Source organism: Bactrocera dorsalis, chromosome 1, assembly GCF_023373825.1.
Source record: "Bactrocera dorsalis isolate Fly_Bdor chromosome 1, ASM2337382v1, whole genome shotgun sequence".
Taxonomy (NCBI): domain Eukaryota; kingdom Metazoa; phylum Arthropoda; class Insecta; order Diptera; family Tephritidae; genus Bactrocera; species Bactrocera dorsalis.
The window spans coordinates 42,634,986-42,655,422 of record NC_064303.1 but is presented as its reverse complement, the minus strand read 5'-3'; the positions used below and the strand labels follow the sequence as shown (position 1 = coordinate 42,655,422).

The 20,437-nt window shown below is 39.4% G+C and overlaps 3 protein-coding genes across 3 annotated transcripts; all 3 read right to left on the bottom strand.

Annotated features, from left to right (window-relative positions):
• Positions 1–4,455: 4,455 nt before the first annotated feature.
• On the bottom strand, positions 4,456–6,264 carry LOC125777596 (uncharacterized). The gene is made up of 3 exons (XM_049452684.1): positions 5,058–6,264; positions 4,847–4,974; positions 4,456–4,787 (listed from the first exon to the last, which is right to left on the bottom strand). Exons 1-3 carry the CDS (start codon positions 5,114–5,116, stop codon positions 4,456–4,458), a joined length of 519 nt encoding a protein of 172 aa, XP_049308641.1. The 5' UTR covers positions 5,117–6,264.
• A 4,230-nt stretch (positions 6,265–10,494) lies between these two features.
• LOC125777590 (uncharacterized) lies at positions 10,495–11,307 on the bottom strand. Its single transcript, XM_049452681.1, has one exon. It carries the CDS (start codon positions 11,305–11,307, stop codon positions 10,495–10,497), a length of 813 nt encoding a protein of 270 aa, XP_049308638.1.
• A 135-nt stretch (positions 11,308–11,442) lies between these two features.
• On the bottom strand, positions 11,443–15,561 carry LOC125777584 (uncharacterized). The gene has a single exon (XM_049452675.1). The coding sequence runs from the start codon at positions 15,559–15,561 to the stop codon at positions 11,443–11,445; it is 4,119 nt and encodes a 1,372-aa protein (XP_049308632.1).
• Between the last annotated feature and the right edge of the window lie 4,876 nt (positions 15,562–20,437).

Below are 20,437 nucleotides of genomic sequence, written 5' to 3'. Positions count from 1 at the left end.
CGAACGTGATGGTCCTAATGCATTCCGTAGCAAGCTGCATTTACTTGGCCCCACCTCGGTTTGTCTTATACCCCCCTAGTACAGTGGTTGTCACCCAAAACCTCCTTGTCTGCTCCAGTCATGGTTTGTGTGTCGCGTCTTAGTTGTTCGTTGGAATTTGTAGTAATCTTCTACGTTGTTGTTCTCCAGCTCTTTGGCGTTTCATGATTTTTGCTGCCACTTCGGACACGGCTTTCCACTTATCTAGTGATTCTACCATTTGAGACACTAGATTTTCTGGGGTTGGGTCTTTCCCGAATGCGTTTTTCAAAAATTGCCTTTCTTCGTCGTATTTCGCACATTGGAACATTGTGTGCTCCACATTCTCGATGATCTCGCCTCCGCAATAATCGCATACGTCGTTGTCCTCATGTTTGAATCGCTTCAAATATGATTTAAAACAGCCGTGTCCAGTGAGAACTTGGGTGAGGTAAAAATCTACTTCTCCGTGCGGTCTATTAAGCCATAGTTCTATTTTAGGGATTAGGCGGAAAGTCCAGCGGCCATTTCGGCTGTCTTCCCATCGTTTTTGCCACCGCTTCACCGTATCTGCTCTGGCTTTCTCCTTTTGGATTCTGGGCGTTATTCTCTCATTTGCACGGTATGTGAGCTCCTTGGCTAAGAGGTCTAGCGGGTGTAAGCCCGCGATCACTAGGGCAGCGTCTTCGGATACTGTACGAAACGCGGAGCATACTCTTAATGCGCATATGGTGTACGTAGAAAATAGGCCGCGACGATATGATTTGACTTCAAGAGCTTTCTCCCATATTTGGGCGCCATATAGAGCAACTGACTTTAATACTCCGGCTAGTAGTCGTCTCCTATTCTGTTTTGGTCCACGGGTATTGAGCATTAGCCGGGTTAGAGCTCTGCATACTTTCGTAGCTTTTTCGCTTGCATAAGCTACGTGTTCCTTAAACGATAATCTGCTACCAAAATTAAGATGCACGATATGTTCAAAAATGGGCCACGAAGCTAAAACGTTCAGTAAAAAAGCATTAGTTGCGAAGAACACGACGAGGCTGCTCTGAATCTTAATGGAAATAAACTCAAAGCGTTCATCGATACGGGCAGTGCATGCTCGTTGATACGGAAAACGGCAGCCCTTCGTGTCGTTCTCACAGCAACCAACATTGTCAAAAGTTTTAAAGGAACTGCTAGACTATGACATAATCTGGCCCAGCGATTCACCACACACTAGCGTCAGTCCTCCCATTAAAGAAGTCCAACAGGGAAAGTCTTATGTGTATCGACTAACGAGCGCTCAAAGAGGTCACGGTTAAGGAGAACTACTATGCGTAATGCCGATTGCCGAAGAGCAACTTTAGCGGCTATCGGGAAATAAGTTATTTTAAACATTGGACATGACATCCGGCTATTATCCAGTAGCAATGAAGGAAGAATCAAAGAAATTCACTGAATTTTTAACACCTGAGGGATTGTTTAAGTCTAACGTGATGCCTTTTGGTCTGGTAGACGCTCCCATGGTTTTCCAGAAAATTATCGTCAATCTAATCAACACACTGAAGCATGGGGACAAAGTAGTGAACTATGTCGATGAAATCACTGTAGCCACAAGCACAGTCGACAAAGGCATCGAGGTACTTAAACAATTTCTTGGAGCCGTAACTGCATCAAGCCTGACGCTTAGACCATCCAAATGCACATTCTTAGCGCAGCAAGTGCGTTTTCTGGGGCATGATAGAGACGGTAATGGCATACGACCAGGGAAACTCATAACCAAAGTAATTAAAGAGTTTCCGATGCCAACAACAACAAAAGCTGTACGACAATTTCTGGGCATAACTGGTTATTTCCGGAAGTTTGTTAAAGACTACCGTATCTTGGCACGACCACTGACGTTGCTACTAAAGCAGGACGCAGAGTTTGTTTGGAATGAGAAACAAAACGACGCATTTGAAAGGCTTAAAAGTCTAATAACAACCAAGCCAATAGTAACGATATATGACGCAACAAAAGCACACAAGGTGCACACGGTTCCTCAGGGTTATCCGAAGTGCTAATGCAGAACAACGAGGGTCCGAGGCCTGTTTGTTTTAAGAGGCAGTGCAATGACGCAGAAGGCAAATACGCCAGCCACGAATTAAAAGTTCTGGCTATAGTTCAAACATTGCAACGTTGCCGAATGTATTTGATTGGAAATCACTAAAGCGACAATAACATTGTTTCTCCGCACAGGTGCAAATAAAACGTTAGCTGATGGGTTAAGCAGATGTCAAACGCTCCCACCGGTAGAAGCTACAACGAATGCCAAATCAATTTATCCAGTAGTACAAATTGACAACGATTGGGTATCGGCGATACAAAGACAAGTCAGCGCATTAAACGAAATCATCGAAGTTCTAAACGCAAAAAATTGACTATATATGGCAAGGTCAGCGAGTATATCGCAAATTAGAGGACAACAAGAGAATAGTGGTTCCGAGAGTCGTAAAATGGCGCCTAGTAAGAGCATGTCACGACGAGGAAGAACATTTTGGTCTGAACAAGACATGCGAACGATTATCTACGGACTTTTGGTTTGCGACCGTATGTGAAGTTCTATATTACATCGTGTCCAGAATGTTGCATTAACAAGACATTGGACCAAAAGAATTACGTAATACGAAAACAACTTCCGTTGTAAGTACACTACGAGATTTTATGACAATCTACGGATGCCCGAAGCAAATTGACAGGTATGACATCAGGCATGTCAAAGTAGCAGTGCGCACACCCCGCGCCAACGGTCAAGCCGCAAGTGTTAATAAAACAATTTTAGCATCGCTCAAATGCAGCACCACAGCCGATAAAGAATGGGACAAAGCTTTACCGCAACTTCAATGGAGCATAATAGCACGTTCACATATAAGCAGGTTATGGTTAACAAAAATTAACCTCGAAGCTAACCTTGTTGCGTTCACATATAGCAAAGATAACCCAGTTAAATGAGAGAAATTGACAGCTGTATCCATATGTGTTTTTTTTTTTGTTTACATATTTTCTTCTTGTAAAAAATAAGTTAATAAATGAGTGATGTATTCAAAATTGAAAAAATGTTTACTTTTGTTTGCTACAAACCAAGAAGAAAGCAATAAATATCTAGCTGCATTAAATTCCTGTAGCCGAGAATATAAAATTGCTATCCAATAAAGTGAGCAGGAATTACGGATACGAAGAGCTCGAGTAATATCAATTTATTATAAAATATTAATGTTGACAACAATACCTCTTTGTAAGGAAATAAACCCAAGAAGTATTTGGGCATAAGTAAGTAAAAAAAGCACAATAAATTATAAACACATTTAAATACATATACTTTAGAAGCGACATGGGAACTTCTGGGAAAAGATGTTCCATCAATGAACGACCGCGTTTTTAAGGAAACCTTTCGCATGAGCAGGGCAACCTTTGAAATATTGTGTGAATATGTCAAAGGTATTACTAAACAGGATTCATGCTATAGGAAGTGCATCCCATTGCAGAAAAGGGTAGCTGTTGCCGTCTACATATTAAAATCTTCGGCGGAGTATGAAACTGTTGCACGACTATTCGGTGTTTCGAAGGCAATCGTCAGCGAAATATTTCTTGCTTTTTGCCAAGAAGTGTGGCAATCATTGCGTCCCATTTATTTGACAGAACAATTAACGAACAGTGAAAAAGTGGATGAGTGTGTTCATGGGTTTGAGAAGCTTGGCTTTCCGCAATGGCTTGGTGCCATAGACGGTTGCCACATTAAAGTTCGGCCACCTGGGAAGGATTACACGGACTATTACAATTATAAGGGGTGGTACTCTACAGTTTTATTTGCCCTTGTGGATTTAGGTTAGAGGTATAATGAATTTTCACTTGATATTTTCATTAATTTCTTTTTTATCCAGATATCGCTTCCTCTACATTAATGTTGGCTGCCCAGGTCGATGCAATGACTCAAAAATTTTTCAATGTAGCAAACTAAATACTGCATTGAAGGACCCAATCTTCACTGCAAAAAGCAAAACAATTAATGGCGTGAATGTTCCTGTAGGCGTTATGGGTGATTCGGCTTTCCGATTTGCCAACAATCTAATGAAGCCCTATCCATTCCAAGTACATCCTCCAGAGCATGAAAAAATGTTTAATTACCAATTGTCCAAATGCCGAAGAGTGGTGGAAAATGCATTTGGACACCTAAAGGCTCGTTTTAGGAGAATAGGGAAAGGAGTCGACAACCACATCAAAAATGTTCCTCTTATAATAAAAGCAGCCTGTACATTGCATAACTTTTTAAATTGTCATAATGATGTCATCAACCACAAATGGATAGAAGAACAAACCACTTACGAAAGTAGTGTACGCCTGGAACAGCCCGAGCACACAGATGCTGCAGCAGATTTTGAAGCAGAACCTGAAACAATTAGAAGAGCGATTGCGAATTCATTTTGTAAGTTTCAGGTCTTTATAAAAACTTTTCGTATTTTCACTCATTTCTTTTAAAATATCATTCCTTTTCTCTTCCGAAAGAACTGCTTTTTCGGTTAGTTCCACTATTCTTTCTTGCACCCCTCTCATGGACTCCATTTCTTTCTCAAACATATCTGAAGTTTTTTCCAAATTCTCTACTAAACGCTCATGGGTTAATTTCCTTCTTTTTGCAGACTCCGGAGTCGTCGAAAGTCCTGCAAGCTCATCGCTTGAAATGGATTGGGATTGGCTGCTCGTCGAAGGGTAGATAGCAGACCAACCATTGTTGTCATCTGGTTCCACATCTTGAATTAAAATAAAATAATAAATAAAAGAGCAAACAAAAATTTCATTTTTATATTACCTATACTCTCTTGCATGAGTTCTTTGAAATTTACTGCCTTATTACCACTGAGTATTTCTTCCACCTCCTTGTAGTGGATCCAAGAGGAAGGCGAACCACCAGTCATACCCACCGCATTCTTTTCTAATCTATAAAATAAAATACATATGTATGTATTATAATGCTGTGAGTATGCAGCAAAATATACTTTTATAATTTTAAATGTACTTACTTGTATCGATTGGTAAAATTATGGACTTTTTCCTTTATTTCAGCTGCACTGTAGTTCATCTGCCTTTTTGAAAATTCCTTTTCCAAACGCGCAAAGATATGAAAATTTTTTTTCGCGCTTCGTAATTCGTCTATGCTATCTGCCCAGTGCAATAGCAGCAATTTCTCTGCATCTATTGTCCATTTAACACGGTTTTTCCTTTTCGTAATTACAATTTAATAAAATTATTTTATATAAGTATATTTGTACGCATATAAAATAAAAATATATAAATTAAAATTTATGCTTACCGATTTATTTGCTCCATCTTTTAAATTCCTGCGAATTTTTTGTCAGTTGCTGTCAAATTTAAGCAAAAATATTCACAATAGATACTGAAGTGTCGCAATTTCGAGTATATTTCGACTGCTTTCCAATGCAACAATGCATATTTTAGTAGGTTATAAAATAACCGCGTAGGTTATAGAGCAGACCGAGGTTATCTTTTCATACAAATTATATGGCTAACCTCGCATTTTATGGGTAGGTTACAAGATAACCTAGTTAACCTAGCTAACCTGGCTAACCTGCTTATATGTGAACATAGTATAAACTTCCAAAGCCCTAACCGCTAAGTTTACAACTATAAACTACGTGACGCTTCAACAAATCGATTAATCCAAGTAATCACAGATGACGACGTTGGGAAAATTCAACATGACGATTTCCGACTAAAATCAGCAGCTGAACGAATAAACATAGTGTTGAGTAATTTCCTCGCACTCACCGTTCGGAAAATTATATAAAAACAAGGCAACACAGAATTCCGCAAGAAATTTTACAAAATGTATTTTATTGAATTTGATGTACAATTTATATATCGTCAAGTTGATCGACCATTAGGTTGTTTTGTTTGTTATTTTAAAATATTTATTATATCGGGTTTATTTGAGGGTTTTATCGTTAACGTTTCGATGGTATCAGCGGTCGGTAAAAAGTATAGTTTAACGAGCGGTCTGGTTAACTTTCCAGATTGAATTTTAATTCTTTCCCATCTATTTAGTAACGATAGCAACTCCAGGCCTGACTCAGGTGGCCAGAATGGGTGCTCCTTTTAGAAAATGCTCTGGAGCTGGGGCTGTGAAATCGGAGGGATCTTGCGAGAGAACCGTGAGGGGCCGCGAGTTGAGAACGGCTTCGATTTTAGTTAATAATGCCGTGAATTCTTCATTATTAAATTTGTAGCTGCCAGCTATCTTCTTGAAATGAGATTTGAAGCTCTTTACAGCTGACTCCCATAAACCACCCATATGAAAAGTGCTTGGGGGTATAAATTATCAATTGATACCTTGGGGTGCGTACTTTTGTACGAAGTCAGGTGATGCTAGTTTAAAGAAGTCCACAAACTGTTTTTCTGTGGGTCGTTGAGCTCCAATGAATGTTTTACCATTATCGCTCATGAGTTTGGATGGGAAGCCACGTCGAGCGACGAAGCGACGAAGATTAGAGCATAGCTCAAGATGCACTGCCTTTGTCGTGAAACATACAAAGACAGCCACATAGCCATTCATGAGAGTGGGGGACCTTAGCATGGACGTCTTTATTTGAAAAGGCCCAGAAAAATCGAGGTGGTGTGGTGAAAGGCAGAGCAAAATTGCAGCGTTCAGGTGGAAGTGCTGCCATAATCTGCGTTCGCATTTTTTTGATTATGCATAGTGCAGATCTTGTATATGAAAATGCATTTCTAGATTTGGGGCTTCAGACGAGGGATGTAATACTCTTGGCATACCATATGTTGCATGAGGCAATGTTCGGCGTGTAGCATTAATATGTGGATGTAATTCAGGAATAATGTGGCAAATGGAGACTTCTCAGGCATGATTATGGGGTGGCGTTCGTTGTATGTTAGGCTTGAGTTAACAAGCCGACCATTGGCACGAATCAGACTTTTCGTATCTAGAAATGGGTTTAGAACTAAGAGTGAGCTCTTTTTGTCAAACGGCTTCGATTTTCTTAGTAAAGACATGTCGCGGCTGAAGTAGCGCGTTTGGGTTGATGCGATAAGAGTGACCTTTGCTTTTTGTAAGTCTTGATGCGTCAATGTATCGCATTGGGGGTAAGTTGCTCCTTTAACTTTAAGTTTAAGCCGCTCTAAGAACTTGAGCATATAGGCGACTACTCTGAGGGCTCGGAGAAACGATGAAAATCGTTCAAGGATGTCATTATCATCCAATATTGGTGCCGATTTTTCGAATTTCGGGGGCAATTTTGTTGCGCATTGGCGATTGTGGCCAAGAATCGGGAGATTCTGTTAACCATAGGGGGCCATTCCACCATAGGGTGGTGCTGGGGAGTTGCAGGGGTTTGGACCCTCTAGTACCTAGATCAGAAGAATTGTCAGCACTGGCTACGTGTCGCCAAGTGGCTGATTCTACTAGGTCAAGTATTTGCGACGTTCGATTAGAAATATAGGTTTTCCACGCGTGTGTTGGCTTTTCTAACCAGGCTAGAATTATTTCGGAATCGGACCATGATATAATTTGTATTTCGCCATGTTTAAGTGGGGCTGCACCATGGAAACTAGTTTTGCTAGTAGCAGAGCGCCACAGAGTTCAAGTCGTTGAAGACATCGTTTTTAGAGGCGCAACTTTTGCTTTTGCAACTAGTAGGTGGCTTGTATTTGCGGTGTCGCTTTGTGCGCGCACATAGATCGTGGCACAATATGCGTTTTCAGAGGCGTCGCAGAAGCCGTGTAGTCCCACTTTATATTCGGGGGAATAGTTTACCCACCGTGGAATTTGTATCTGCGAAATGTCTTTTAGGTTATTATCAAACTGGGACCACTTTTCTAAGCGAAGAGGCTTCACTTGTTCGTCCCAGTCGGTTCCGTATAGCCATAATTCTTGGATCAGGATTTTCGCTTGTGTTTTTGTTGTACTTTCCTTTTCGTATATAAGGAAATTAGTATCCAACAAATTTTCGTTTGGTATATTTTTTAAGATATTTGGGTGATTAGCTGTGATTTTTTTAGGGGAAACCCTGCGGTGTTGAGGGACTTTATAACTTGTAATAAGAGCTCGTATGCTTGTGAGAGGCTGTGGCTCCCAGACAGGATATCGTCTACATACGTTTGTGTTTTTCAGGGTTTTGTTTCCAGAGGAAATTCTGACTTCGTGTCTTCTGCCACTTCGTGGAGTGTACGGATGGCTAGATATGGGGCACAGTTTACGTGAAAGGTAGTCGCGTAGTGGGCTATTGACAGCTTTTCGGAAAATAATCCGTTGAAAATCTTGATCATCTTTATGAACAATTATTTGTCGATACATTTTTTCGACATCAACATTGAATACGTATTTGTATATACGCCAATTTAATATGAGGAGCATTAAATCTGGTTGTAGTGTGGGTCCCGTAAATAGAATGTCATTTAGGGAATCTCCGAGCTAGTGGATCTTGAGGCATTAAAGACAACTCTAACTTTTGTTGTTTTTTGTCAGGCTTTAGTACTGCATGATGAGGCAAGTAGAATGAGTAATATTCGTATGGGCTTACTTCCTCCATGTGATCTAAATGGAGGTATTCTTCTAAGACACCATCATAATCATCTTTGAGCTCACCTTTTCTAAGTAGGTTTTTTTTCCATACTTAGAAACTGCTGTACAGCAGAAGTGCGAGAGTGACCTAAGGCGAGTGTGTTTGGAAATTGTTGTTTTAGTGGTAGTCGTACGACATACCGACCATTATCTGATCTAGTAGTTGTGGCTTTGTAAAAGTCTTCACAATACTGATCTTCTGGTGATGTAATTGAAATGGGGGAGTTCTTCTAACTCCCAAAATGTTCTCAATTGTGAATTGAGGTACTCGTTTGAGATTTCCTCAACTTGAGTTGTCATTGTTGTGACTGGTTCCGCAACTAGTCCACATAGGATCCAACCGAAATTAGTATTTTGCGCTAGAAGTGTTTTTGAAAATTTTTCAACACCTTCTAGTGTAATTTGTGATATAAGGTCTCTGGCTAATAGAATGTTTATTTGACCGGGGGTGTTGCAGTTGGGATCCGCTAGCTTTAGGTGTGTAACCTTTTGCCAAAGCTTGCTATTTATATGATAGCTTGGAAGCATGCTCGTGAGTTGCGGTAAAACTATTGCATCTGCTTGAATGTGGATATCCGCTTGGGGGAAATTAGGGTAATGAGACAGATTTGATTTGAGTTTTGTGCTACTCTTCCTTCCATTTCCATAATTTCATAATTGGCTTGTTTTGTTGGCAGTTTTAGTCTATGTTGTGCCCTAGACGCTATGAGATCGTTGTGATCTTTGGTCTATTAGGGCCCTGAGATTAAACAGTTCGATGTTCTATGGAGACGACTGCTGTGGGTAGTAGTACCCAACTTTGAATCTCGCTGTGCAGCGTTTGAGTTTTTAGTGCCTTAGAGCAGCATGGTGTCTCTTGGCAAAATTCGGGATTTTGTGTTTCGGGAGTTGCGGTTGCAACTAAACCCGTGGCTCTTTTTGAGAAAGCGCTACTTTGGGGTGTGTTAGGTAAGTTATTGAAGTGCAACATTGAAAAATGCCTTTTGTGGCAATATACGCAATTGAATTTGCTTTCGTAACTATTGTGAGCGGGACAAGCAGTTTGGACAGAGTCTTTTTGATCTGACAAAGTTTTTCCTTTCATTGATATTAAGTTTTTTAAACTTTTCGCAAGATTTTAGTTTATGCCCTCCTTTACACAGTTCGCATGACGTTTGTTTATATTGTTCGGATGTGAACGATTGAATTTTAAAAAAGCTTCTTGTTGAGCTACCAAGCTTTTTTGATAGCTTCGAATCGCGATATAAAACAACGACGATATATATTTACAAAATATTTATTAATATAAATATATATAATACAACGAGTAGAAAGTTACGTGGCTGGTGGTTTATTAGGTGAAACGCCTGCCTGTCTGCAGGTATCGAATGTAAAAGCGAACTATAACTAAGATGCTAGGCTTAGGCAAAGCTAAGCTTAATTGTTCTAACATGTATGTATGTATAAGCATATTAAAGGATAAAGGGAAATGAGGAATTAGAATAACGAGTAATGCTGTGGTGGATATGCAATATTAGAGTGACCAGATAACAATTAATATAAAATATTTAATATTTACAATGTTTTCTCACCACAGTTGGTGGAATATATGTGTGCGTATTAATTTAGTTAACTTAAGTATAAGTAATAACTTATGATTAAATCTACTCATTATTGGTAGTTCTATTGTGAAAGGAGCTGCTCCGAACATCCTCCACCCGTTGAAAGGTCTAACTTTCAAAAGAATCATTGACAGGTAAAACGCACAGTTTGTTGATAGCACGACGCATCATGCCGGTAGACGTACGAAGAACGGCTACTCTTGCGACCCCGTCTGTTCCAGTGACAACTTCTGTAACACGAGCCAAGGGCCATTTAAGAGGTGCTTAATTTTCGTCTTTGATGCATACGATGTCATTGACTTCAATGTTTGGGTATGGTTTACGCCACTTCGCTCGTTGTTGTAGAATAGTGAGATATTCTTCACTCCATCGCTTCCAAAATATTTGTTGTATGTAGGTAACCTGCTGCCAGCGATCTAAACGATTGCAGTTTAGATGCGTGAGGTTCGGCTCAGGAATAGCGATAAGAGGACCACCAATAAGAAAATGTCCGGGCGTCAGTACATCAAGATCTTCTGGATTTTCTGAAAGTGGTACAAGAGGTCTTGAATTAATTACTGCTGAGATTTGACATACTAAGGTGCGTAATTCTTCAAAACCAAGAAGCGATGAACCAACGGAGCGATAGAAGTGCTTTTTTGCCATTTTTACTGCTGCCTCCCACAGACCGCCAAAATGTGGTGATCGAGGGGGTATAAAACGCCAATCTATCCCATTATTAAGGCAGTAAGCGTGAACTTGGTTGCGATGATTTTCACTAAGAAATAGCTCGCGTAAATCCTTCAGCTCGTTCTTGGCGCCAACAAAATTTGTAGCATTGTCTGACCAAATGCAACTTGGTATGCCACGAGTTGCTATAAAGCGCTTAAGTGCATCAAGAAACGAGCCTGTTGAAAGATCTTTCACCAGTTCCATCCACATGGCTTTTGTGGCGAAGCAAATGAATACGCTAACATAACATTTTTGAGGTGCTTTTTTACGCGTTTCGGGTTTGAAATAAAATGGTCCACAGTAGTCTATGCCCGTAACGATAAAGGGCTGCGATACGAGGATGTGCTCCTTAGGCAAGTCAGCCATGATGTGCTCAAAGAGGCGTAGCTTCGATCTGATACATTTTCGTAGAACCCTCGCAATAGTTTTTCTTCCATCTATAAGCCAAATTTTCATACGAATGGATGCAAGTATAGACTGAGGACCTGTGTGGTGATACTTTCAATGAAAGTGAGTGATTATTGACGACGTTAATGGATGATCTTTCGGTAGAATCATTGGATGACGTGCCTCAAAGTCTAGTGATGAGTTCTTTATGTGACCTCCAACTCGAATAATTCCAAAATCATCCAAAAATGGCGATAACGAAGCGATTTTACTTGATATGTGTACAAAGTTGTTCTTCTTCAAGGCGACGATTTCTGACCACAATTGCGCTCTTTGGACTAGGCGTATGAGCAATTGAGTCCCACGATGGATATCTGTAGTTGTGAGCTGTGATCTTTTCGATTTTATAAATTTGTATATATAGCCAAAGATACGCTGCATTGTTCCGAACGAGTTGATATATTTGAACGAAAAAGTTATGTCGGGTCTATCAGATGAGATGTGCAAAACCTTTTGACGAGTTTCTGGTAGAGATATGTGAGATGCGCATGGTTGTGGCCACGAGGATTCGACGTTTTCCAAAAATTGTGGACCATACGTCCAAAGTCTTGACCTTAGAAGCTCCTTTGGTGTAGCGCCCTTTGATAGGATGTCAGCAGGATTCATGGAGGTGGGAACGTAACGCCACTGCATGCCTTCAGTTAGTTGCTGTATAGCACAAATTCGATTGGCAACAAATACGTTGAACTTTGAGGGTTCTTCTCGTAGCCATGAGAGAACCACTGATGAATCCGACCAGCAGTAATAAGAACAATCAAATATATTCATTTTTCTTAATTCAGATAGTAATTGCGCCAGTAAGGCGGCTGCGCAAAGCTCTAATTTGGGCACTGTCAGCGTTTTAAGAGGAGCGACACGAGCCTTGGAACACAACAAGTGGACTTTAATGTCATTATCCTTAATTGAGCGAACGTAAACACAAGCGCCGTATGCTTCCAGGCTGGCATCACAAAATGCATGTATTTGAACAGTAGCGCCAGGCTGAAGAACATAGCGCGGAAATGAAGTGTGTTGAAGATCAATAAAATCGTTACAAAATGCTAACCATGCTGTGCACATGGAAAGTGATAAACTTTCATCCCAATCGAGTTTGTCTCTCCACATCCCTTGCAACAGTATTTTAGCTCTAGTAAGTGTAGGACCAATCAGACCTAATGGGTCGTAGAAACGTGCTATGGTAGACAATACGGAACGCTTGGAACATTTTTCCGATGTTTGCTGAGGTTTATATTTAAACAAAAAGACATTCTTCGATGGATTCCAAACAAGTCCAAGAGTTTTGATAATATCGCTGGATTCATCGAAACTAAGAAAACTTTCTCTATCAGCAACAGGAATTTCGCTGAGAACATCTGAGTTGTTAGAGCACCACTTTCTTAACTGAAAACGACCTTTAGAAAGTAGGTTTGTAGTTTGTTGCCTGATTTGTTGTACTTCCTCTACTGAACTTCCTCCAGAGATAAGATCATCTACATAGAAATCGCGAAGAACGATTTCTGAACCAAGTGGATAAGATGAGGATTCATCTAATGCTAGCTGATGCATAGTCCGTATAGCCAAGAACGCAGCAGGCTTGGTGCCGTATGTGACCGTGTCTAACTTGTATATACGTAATTTTTCTTCTGGGGAATCTCGCCATAGTATGCACTGAAGCATATTATCTGGAGGTGTTACGCGAACGCATCGATACATCTTGCAAATGTCCCCAGTAAGTGCAATTGGAAAGGTACGAAAACGAACGAGAATGTTGAAAAGTTTGGGTTGAATAGTAGGACCAGTCATGAGTATGTCATTTAGTGATAACCCTGAAGTTGTAGCCGCAGAACCGTCAAAAACAACTCGCAACTTCGTCGACGTACTATCGTCCTTAATAACGCAATGATGAGGTAGAAAGTACTTGCACTTGGAAATCATTCCTTCAGAAACTAATGACATATGACCAAGGTGCTCATATTTCTTCATGAATGAGCTATATTTCGCCTTCAAATTAGAATTTCTACTAAGTTTGCGTTCTATATTCTCGAATCTGCGTTTAGCAGCTAAATATGAATCTCCAAGTGAGTCCAAGCTGCACTTAATGGGTAAGCGAACCGAATACTCGCCCGAAGGTAAGCGTGAATAATTATTTTTGAAATGTTTTTCACACTCGAGGTCTTCTTTAGAAGTTTTGGTAATTGGTTCATGAATATGTTCGATTTCCCAAAAATGGCGAACTAATTTGTCTACCTGCATATCGTTATCAATTCCACTAGAAGATCTCTGGCTTACAATAAATGTAGATAGTTGAGGAGTTTGCTGCCAACCACCAGATAAAACCCATCCCAGTCGAGTTTTTTGAAGAATGGGCAATCCAGGTGCCAACTTTATCTGCCCCACACAAATGAGTTCGAAGAAAAGTCCTGCTCCGATGAGCATATCGATGCGTTGTGGTATGTTGAAGGCAGGATCGGCTAGTTGGATATTCGAAGGAACATTCCAACCATCGGTCATGACTGAAGTTCCCGGTTGATTATCAGTAATCGTTTGAGCGACAAGAGCAGTAATGTTTGTTGAGTAATCTGAAGTCCGCGACTTTAGTACGAGATTAACTGAGCATCCGTCTGTTGGAAAATTGGCATCTCCAATTCCAGAAACTGAAGCGAAGGATTTAGATTTAGGCAGTTGAAGTTGGTTTGCGAAGCGACTTGTGACGAAGTGAATTTGTGAGCCAGAGTCCAAAAGTGAGCGACAAGGTACGAAAGTTCCGGCACGATTCTTTACTAAAACGATAGCAGTAGCTAAAAGCACAACATCAGGTGGAGATCGGGAAGCAGAGATGTCAGGCTGCGTTGGCAGCGTTGCAGTCATGGCATTAGCTTGGACAGAGTTCGATATTAATGGTAAATCGTTACTATTAGCTGATGGTAAACGATTAAAATGTAAAAGCGTGTGATGCTTTGAATGACATTTTCGACAATTACTAGATTTGCAGTCTCGCATCTGATGGCCTTTCTTTAAACAGTTTAGACATAGTAAAAGTTTCTTAACTTCTTTCTGACGAATATTAGGCGAAAGATTTAAAAACCGTTGGCAACTATAAATCAAATGTTCAGCATTTCCACAAAATGCGCAAACACCCAGTAAGCTATTTGAAGCAACAAAGGATTTTCTTTGATGTGTTTTTCCAGTTTTACCAAATGTTTCAGCTTGTGTTTGTAATGCATGCTCTACGTTCTCGAGGGTACAACATCGATGTTCTAAAAATGCAGCTAATGATTCCCACGATGGTAACTCGTTTATTGACCAACTTTCTTCCCATTTTGCTTGAGTTACTTTGTCCAACTTTTGAGTTAAAAACTGTACCACTATGCAGTCCGCTATTTGCTCTTTGGAGCCAAGTGACTGCAACGCACATATATGCGAATTGACCTTGTCCGACAACGCTCGCAGCTTGCTGACAGTACCATCTGCTTTGTCCATCCCGAAAATCTCCCTGATATGTGCCTGAAAAATAAGACGTTTATTATCAAATCGTTTAATGAGAAGATCTAATGCGATTTTATAATTAGCCTCATTTATTTCCAACGATCGTATGGTGTCAAGAGCAGCACCACTCAAGCAGGAACGCAAATGTTGCAATTTGTCCACATCGCTTAGGTCGCTGTCCTTAGCGATGACTGATGTGAACATCGAATAGAAATTAGTCCACTCTATATAACATCCACTGAATTTCGGCAACGTTAATTGAGGCAAACGAGAACGATTAGTATTCACTATAATAGGCTGGAATTCATTGCTGTTCATTTTGAATGTGGAACAATGTTGAGAAGCGCTACGCTTTCCAATTTCACGTTGTAGGGTAGCTTTCAACTGAACCAAATTCGTATCAAATTGTGTAAGTAAATCACTTCCAATAGATTCAAAGTCATGCTCCTCCAAGCTTGCGTGTGCAGCCAAGAAATTCGATTTCAGTTCGTTAACTGAATCAATTATTGCCGCTAAAGCATATTCGTCCATGCTTTGCAACCGCTCCGAGTCCATATCAGCACTTATGCATTCAAGGCGCTTATACATGGCCTGTGTCTTCAACTTCAAAAATGTCACTCTGCCCATTGGTGAATGCTGACTTATGGGACTCTCATTTGCAGGAATGTCTCCAGCTGGAGTACCACCGATTGATTGGTTTAACGACATATCCAAAAAACTTAACCAATTAAAAGTTTGACGAGGTTAGGTGATCAGCGCGGTAACGTATAGCGGTATAACCGTACCGAACCGTTGAAGAAATTAGCGGCACCCGATAAACGGTGCTTACGGTTTTAAGTTACGTTAGAAATGTTTTCGATTAAATACCCAAATTTACCGTACTAGCGCTTTCTAGAAATCACGCCACTATTTTGCCACAAATCAAATAGGTTTTAAACCACGAGTTTGATTTATCAATTGTTCACTGCAAAATATGTCCACACTAATGTTACACTAGCACGGTGGCGTAATAGTTTGATAGTTAATGTTAAGTTTAACTATATCACCAATAAACACACACAGCGATCACGTCGGGGTCACCAAAATGTTGAGCTACCAAGCTTTTTTGATAGCTTCGAATCGCGATATAAAACAACGACGATATATATTTACAAAATATTTATTAATATAAATATATATAATACAACGAGTAGAAAGTTACGTGGCTGGTGGTTTATTAGGTGAAATGCCTGCCTGTCTGCAGGTAGCGAATATAAGAACCGAACAAGAAAATAATGCGTGTGCAGGTATCGAATGTAAAAGCGAACTATAACTAAGATGCTAGGCTTAGGCAAAGCTAAGCTTAATTGTTCTAACATGTATGTATGTATAAGCATATTAAAGGATAAAGGGAAATGAGGAATTAGAATAACGAGTAATGCTGTGGTGGATATGCAATATTAGAGTGACCAGATAACAATTAATATAAAATATTTAATATTTACAATGTTTTCTCACCACAGTTGGTGGAATATATGTGTGCGTATTAATTTAGTTAACTTAAGTATAAATAATAACTTATGATTAAATCTACTCATTATTGGTAGTTCTATTGTGAAAGGAGCTGCTCCGAACACTTCTCTTTAAACTATTGTTGTTACTAGCTTGGGGTCTAATGAAACTTCGATTTAGGTCGTGTTGAACATTTTTAGTTCTGACCGTTTTTTTTATCTACCCTTTCCGCAATTCCATATTGGGTAGTTAAGAAATCTTTCACATGCTGCCACGTTGGACATTTTCTTCGTGATGAGTGCGATTGCTCCCACAAAAGCAACGAAGTCTCTGGTAATGCCGCGGAGCATTTGTTTACCAGTATGGGGTCCCAATTGTCTGTGGGAATATTCTGTGTCGATAGAACCGACAAACAATTTGAAACAGTCGATTGAAGTCTTATGAATTCTTCACTTGTTTTTTGGTCACTTGTTTGTCGACCAATATTCTTTCATTAACGCATCGTTTTTTTAGAGCTTCCCAAGCCAAATTGAAATGATTGTCATTAAGAGCGAACTGCTTTACTATGACGCCTGCTTGACCTTTTGTTTTGTATTGGAGTTTTTTTTTTATTATTTTACATTGTACCTAGTATAAAAAATACTAACAACAATTCTTGTCTAATTAATTAAGAGAGCTACTTAAAAGCTAAATGTTAAGAAATACATTTACTGCTACTGTTGTCTTACTAGGTCGGAAGGCTTCTTGCGTTTCAACCAGAGTTCTCGCCCAGCAGTTTCGATGAGTGTGGAGGCTTCCTCATTAACGTGCTGTCTAAGCTTCAGTTCGTGAGACTTTGCTAATTTCGAGATTTCGTTTACCACTGAATTCACGCCTAGATCACGGTGCAGGTCAGCAGATCTAATGTACTAAGGAGCATTAGCTAAAGTCCTTAGTACCTTACTTTGAAAGCGCTGAATGCTGGCAATACAGCTTTGACTTGAGCAACCTCATAGTTGGGCTCCGTAGGCCCAAACTGGCTTTAAGACTTGATTACATAATAACTGTTTGTTTTGTATTGATAGCTTGGATTTCCTGCCAACTAGGTGGTAAAGTTTGCCAAATTTCATATCAAGCTCGCTCCTTTTTTTTGAGCTCTTTCCAGCGTAGCTTAGCATCTAAGGTAATACCTAGGTACTTAGCACTGTTATGGTGTGGTATGGGAATGTTATTCATATAAATTGGACAATATGTCGGCTTTAAAAAGTCGACATGAATTGATTTGGTGTCGTTTAATTTGATACGCCACTTAATGCCCACTTAGTAATTGCGTTGAGTGCTGTCTGCATTCGTCGACTAGATACTGAAGTTGAACATCCAGCTGAGCCTAAATGCTATCCATTCTACCACTAAATATTTCGGTAGACCACATTTATTTAACAAACAGACGAGCTTCAGCAACAAACATTACTAAAGGGTGATTTTTTTAAAGCTTGATAACTTTTTTAAAAAAAAAAAACGCATAAAATTTGCAAAATCTCATCGGTTGGTTATTTGTAACGTTAGTTTGGTTCATGACATTTACTTTTTGAAGATAATTTCATTTAAATGTTGTCCGCGGCTGCGTCTTAGGTGGTCCATTCGGAAAGTCCAATTTTGGGCAACTTTTTCGAGCATTTCGGCCGGAATAGCCCGAATTTCTTCGGAAATGTTGTCTTCCAAAGCTGGAATAGTTGCTGGCTTATTTCTGTAGACTTTAGACTTGACGTAGCCCCACAAAAAATAGTCTAAAGGCGTTAAATCGCATGATCTGGTGCCAACTTACGGGTCCATTTCTTGAGATGAATTGTTGTCCGAAGTTTTCCCTCAAAATGGCCATAGAATCGCGAGCTGTGTGGCATGTAGCGCCATCTTGTTGAAACCACATGTCAACCAAGTTCAGTTCTTCCATTTTTGGCAACAAAAGTTTGTTAGCATCGAACGATAGCGATCGCCATTCACCGTAACGTTGCGTCCAACAGCATCTTTGAAAAAAATACGGTCCAATGATTCCACCAGCGTACAAACCACACCAAAACAGTGCATTTTTCGGGATGCATCATGGGCAGTTCTTGAACGGCTTCTGGTTGCTCTTCACCCCAAATGCGGCAATTTTTGCTTATTTACGTAGCCATTCAACCAGAAATGAGCCTCATCGCACTGAACAAAACACGCGCGCGAAACACATTTCGAACCGAACACTGATTTTGGTAATAAAATTCAATGATTTGCAAGCGTTGCTCGTTAGTAAGTCTATTCATGATGAAATGTCAAAGCATACTGAGCATCTTCTCGTGATCTGTCAAATACTAATGCATGAAAATCCTAACCTCAAAAAATCACCCGTTATATACAAAAAACTTAATGATTTTCAGAGAGTAATATATCCCGAGATTAAAGACAAAGTTGAAAGAAAAATGAAAATTAGAACCAATAAATTGAATAACGACAGGCAAGATCCGAAAAAGGCTAGAAAATAATGACATAATATTTTAGAAAAGAAAATAGAAGAAATAAGCATCAAGTACTACAAGATAAAGGTCCAACCTTTATCACAACAAAAAATCAGAAGATTCACGAATCAAAAATTAAAGGAAGAATAAAGAAACAAGAAGCTCAGTCCATTTAAATGTTAACAAAAAAAAAAAAAAAACAAAAATTATTTATGCTACAATATACAATGTATAAGCTCAAAATTCAGACTGATAAGAATATAATAAAACACTCTATTATCGAATGTATTTATGTTGCAATATACAATGTGTAAGCTCAAAATTCAGAATAATAAGTAATATAATAGTTATAAACACTGTATTTATAGAAAAAGCGATGAACGCAATACAAAATTTATTTATCTAACAAGGCAAATTAATAACCACATACTATACTTATTCATGTTATATTAATCGAATAAACTACCAACCATACTTAATCTAGACTAGAGAAGGGTCACGTTCTAAGGAAGACACCTTCGTTCGTATCGTCAGATGTGCCACCATTCCGGACCTCACTCAGTACTTAGGGGGGAGGAGTTACCTTCTCTACCCTATTTTGTACAGACGCTGAGAGTTTAAGAGAAGAGAAGAGAAGAGAAGAGAGAATCGCGAAGCAGCTACATATTTTTAGAGAGAATCGTGAAGCAGCTACACATTTTTAGGGAGAATCGCGAAGCGGCTATTTTTCTGGATTGATTCGTGCGTAAACCTTGATACTGAGTGAACGTTGATACTGGTAATTCGTGAACCTTGATACTGAGTGAACATTGATACTGGTAACTCAAGCTCTTCTTTTTGCGACAGCGCTGCAATAAAGACGTGGTAAGTGTAATTAAATACTCGTATAAGTAAATATTATAAGAAACCTTTGTTTTTTATTTAATATTTCTGTGGAATAATAGCGCCAACCGTTTCCCCACGGCCAACCACATCTTTGGAACAAGCGAGCACCGTGCTCCACCACCCGAATTATCATTAACTATACTTTTAACTTTATACCTATTAGTGTGTTTATTACATAAAGTTGGCTTGACGGCCGAAATAATTGACTTTTCATATAGCACTGGTGAATGGCACTGGTGAATGGTCAGAGCTTAGGTCTGAGCTATCTTTAATAAATAAATTGAGTTTCGGTAATTTATTGATTATAAAGAAGTGAAGGTCTGGTAATTTCTGTCTATCTGTAGGCCAATAAGTGGGTCTTCCTGTAGAAACAAAATTGCATCCAACTGCTTGTATAGCTTTGAGAAGGTCTCGACCTTTTGTTGTAATTAAACGAAATCCCCAATGAGTGTGTTTTGCGTTAAAGTCGCTACCAATGATGTACCTTCCGTCATATTTTTCAAATATTCATATACGTTTCTATTTTTATAATATGTTTAGGTGGACTATACAGAGCAATAAGATACAATGGGTGATTGTGCAATTTAACTGAAATTGTTGTAGCTTGAATTGAATCTTAATTGGATCTTCCTCGCAGAATACAATATTGCTTTTGATAATTATAGCGCTCCCTCCTCGTGCTGAGTTTGCCGGGCGTGGTGTGTGATATAATTCATAATTTTTAAATTTTAAAAATG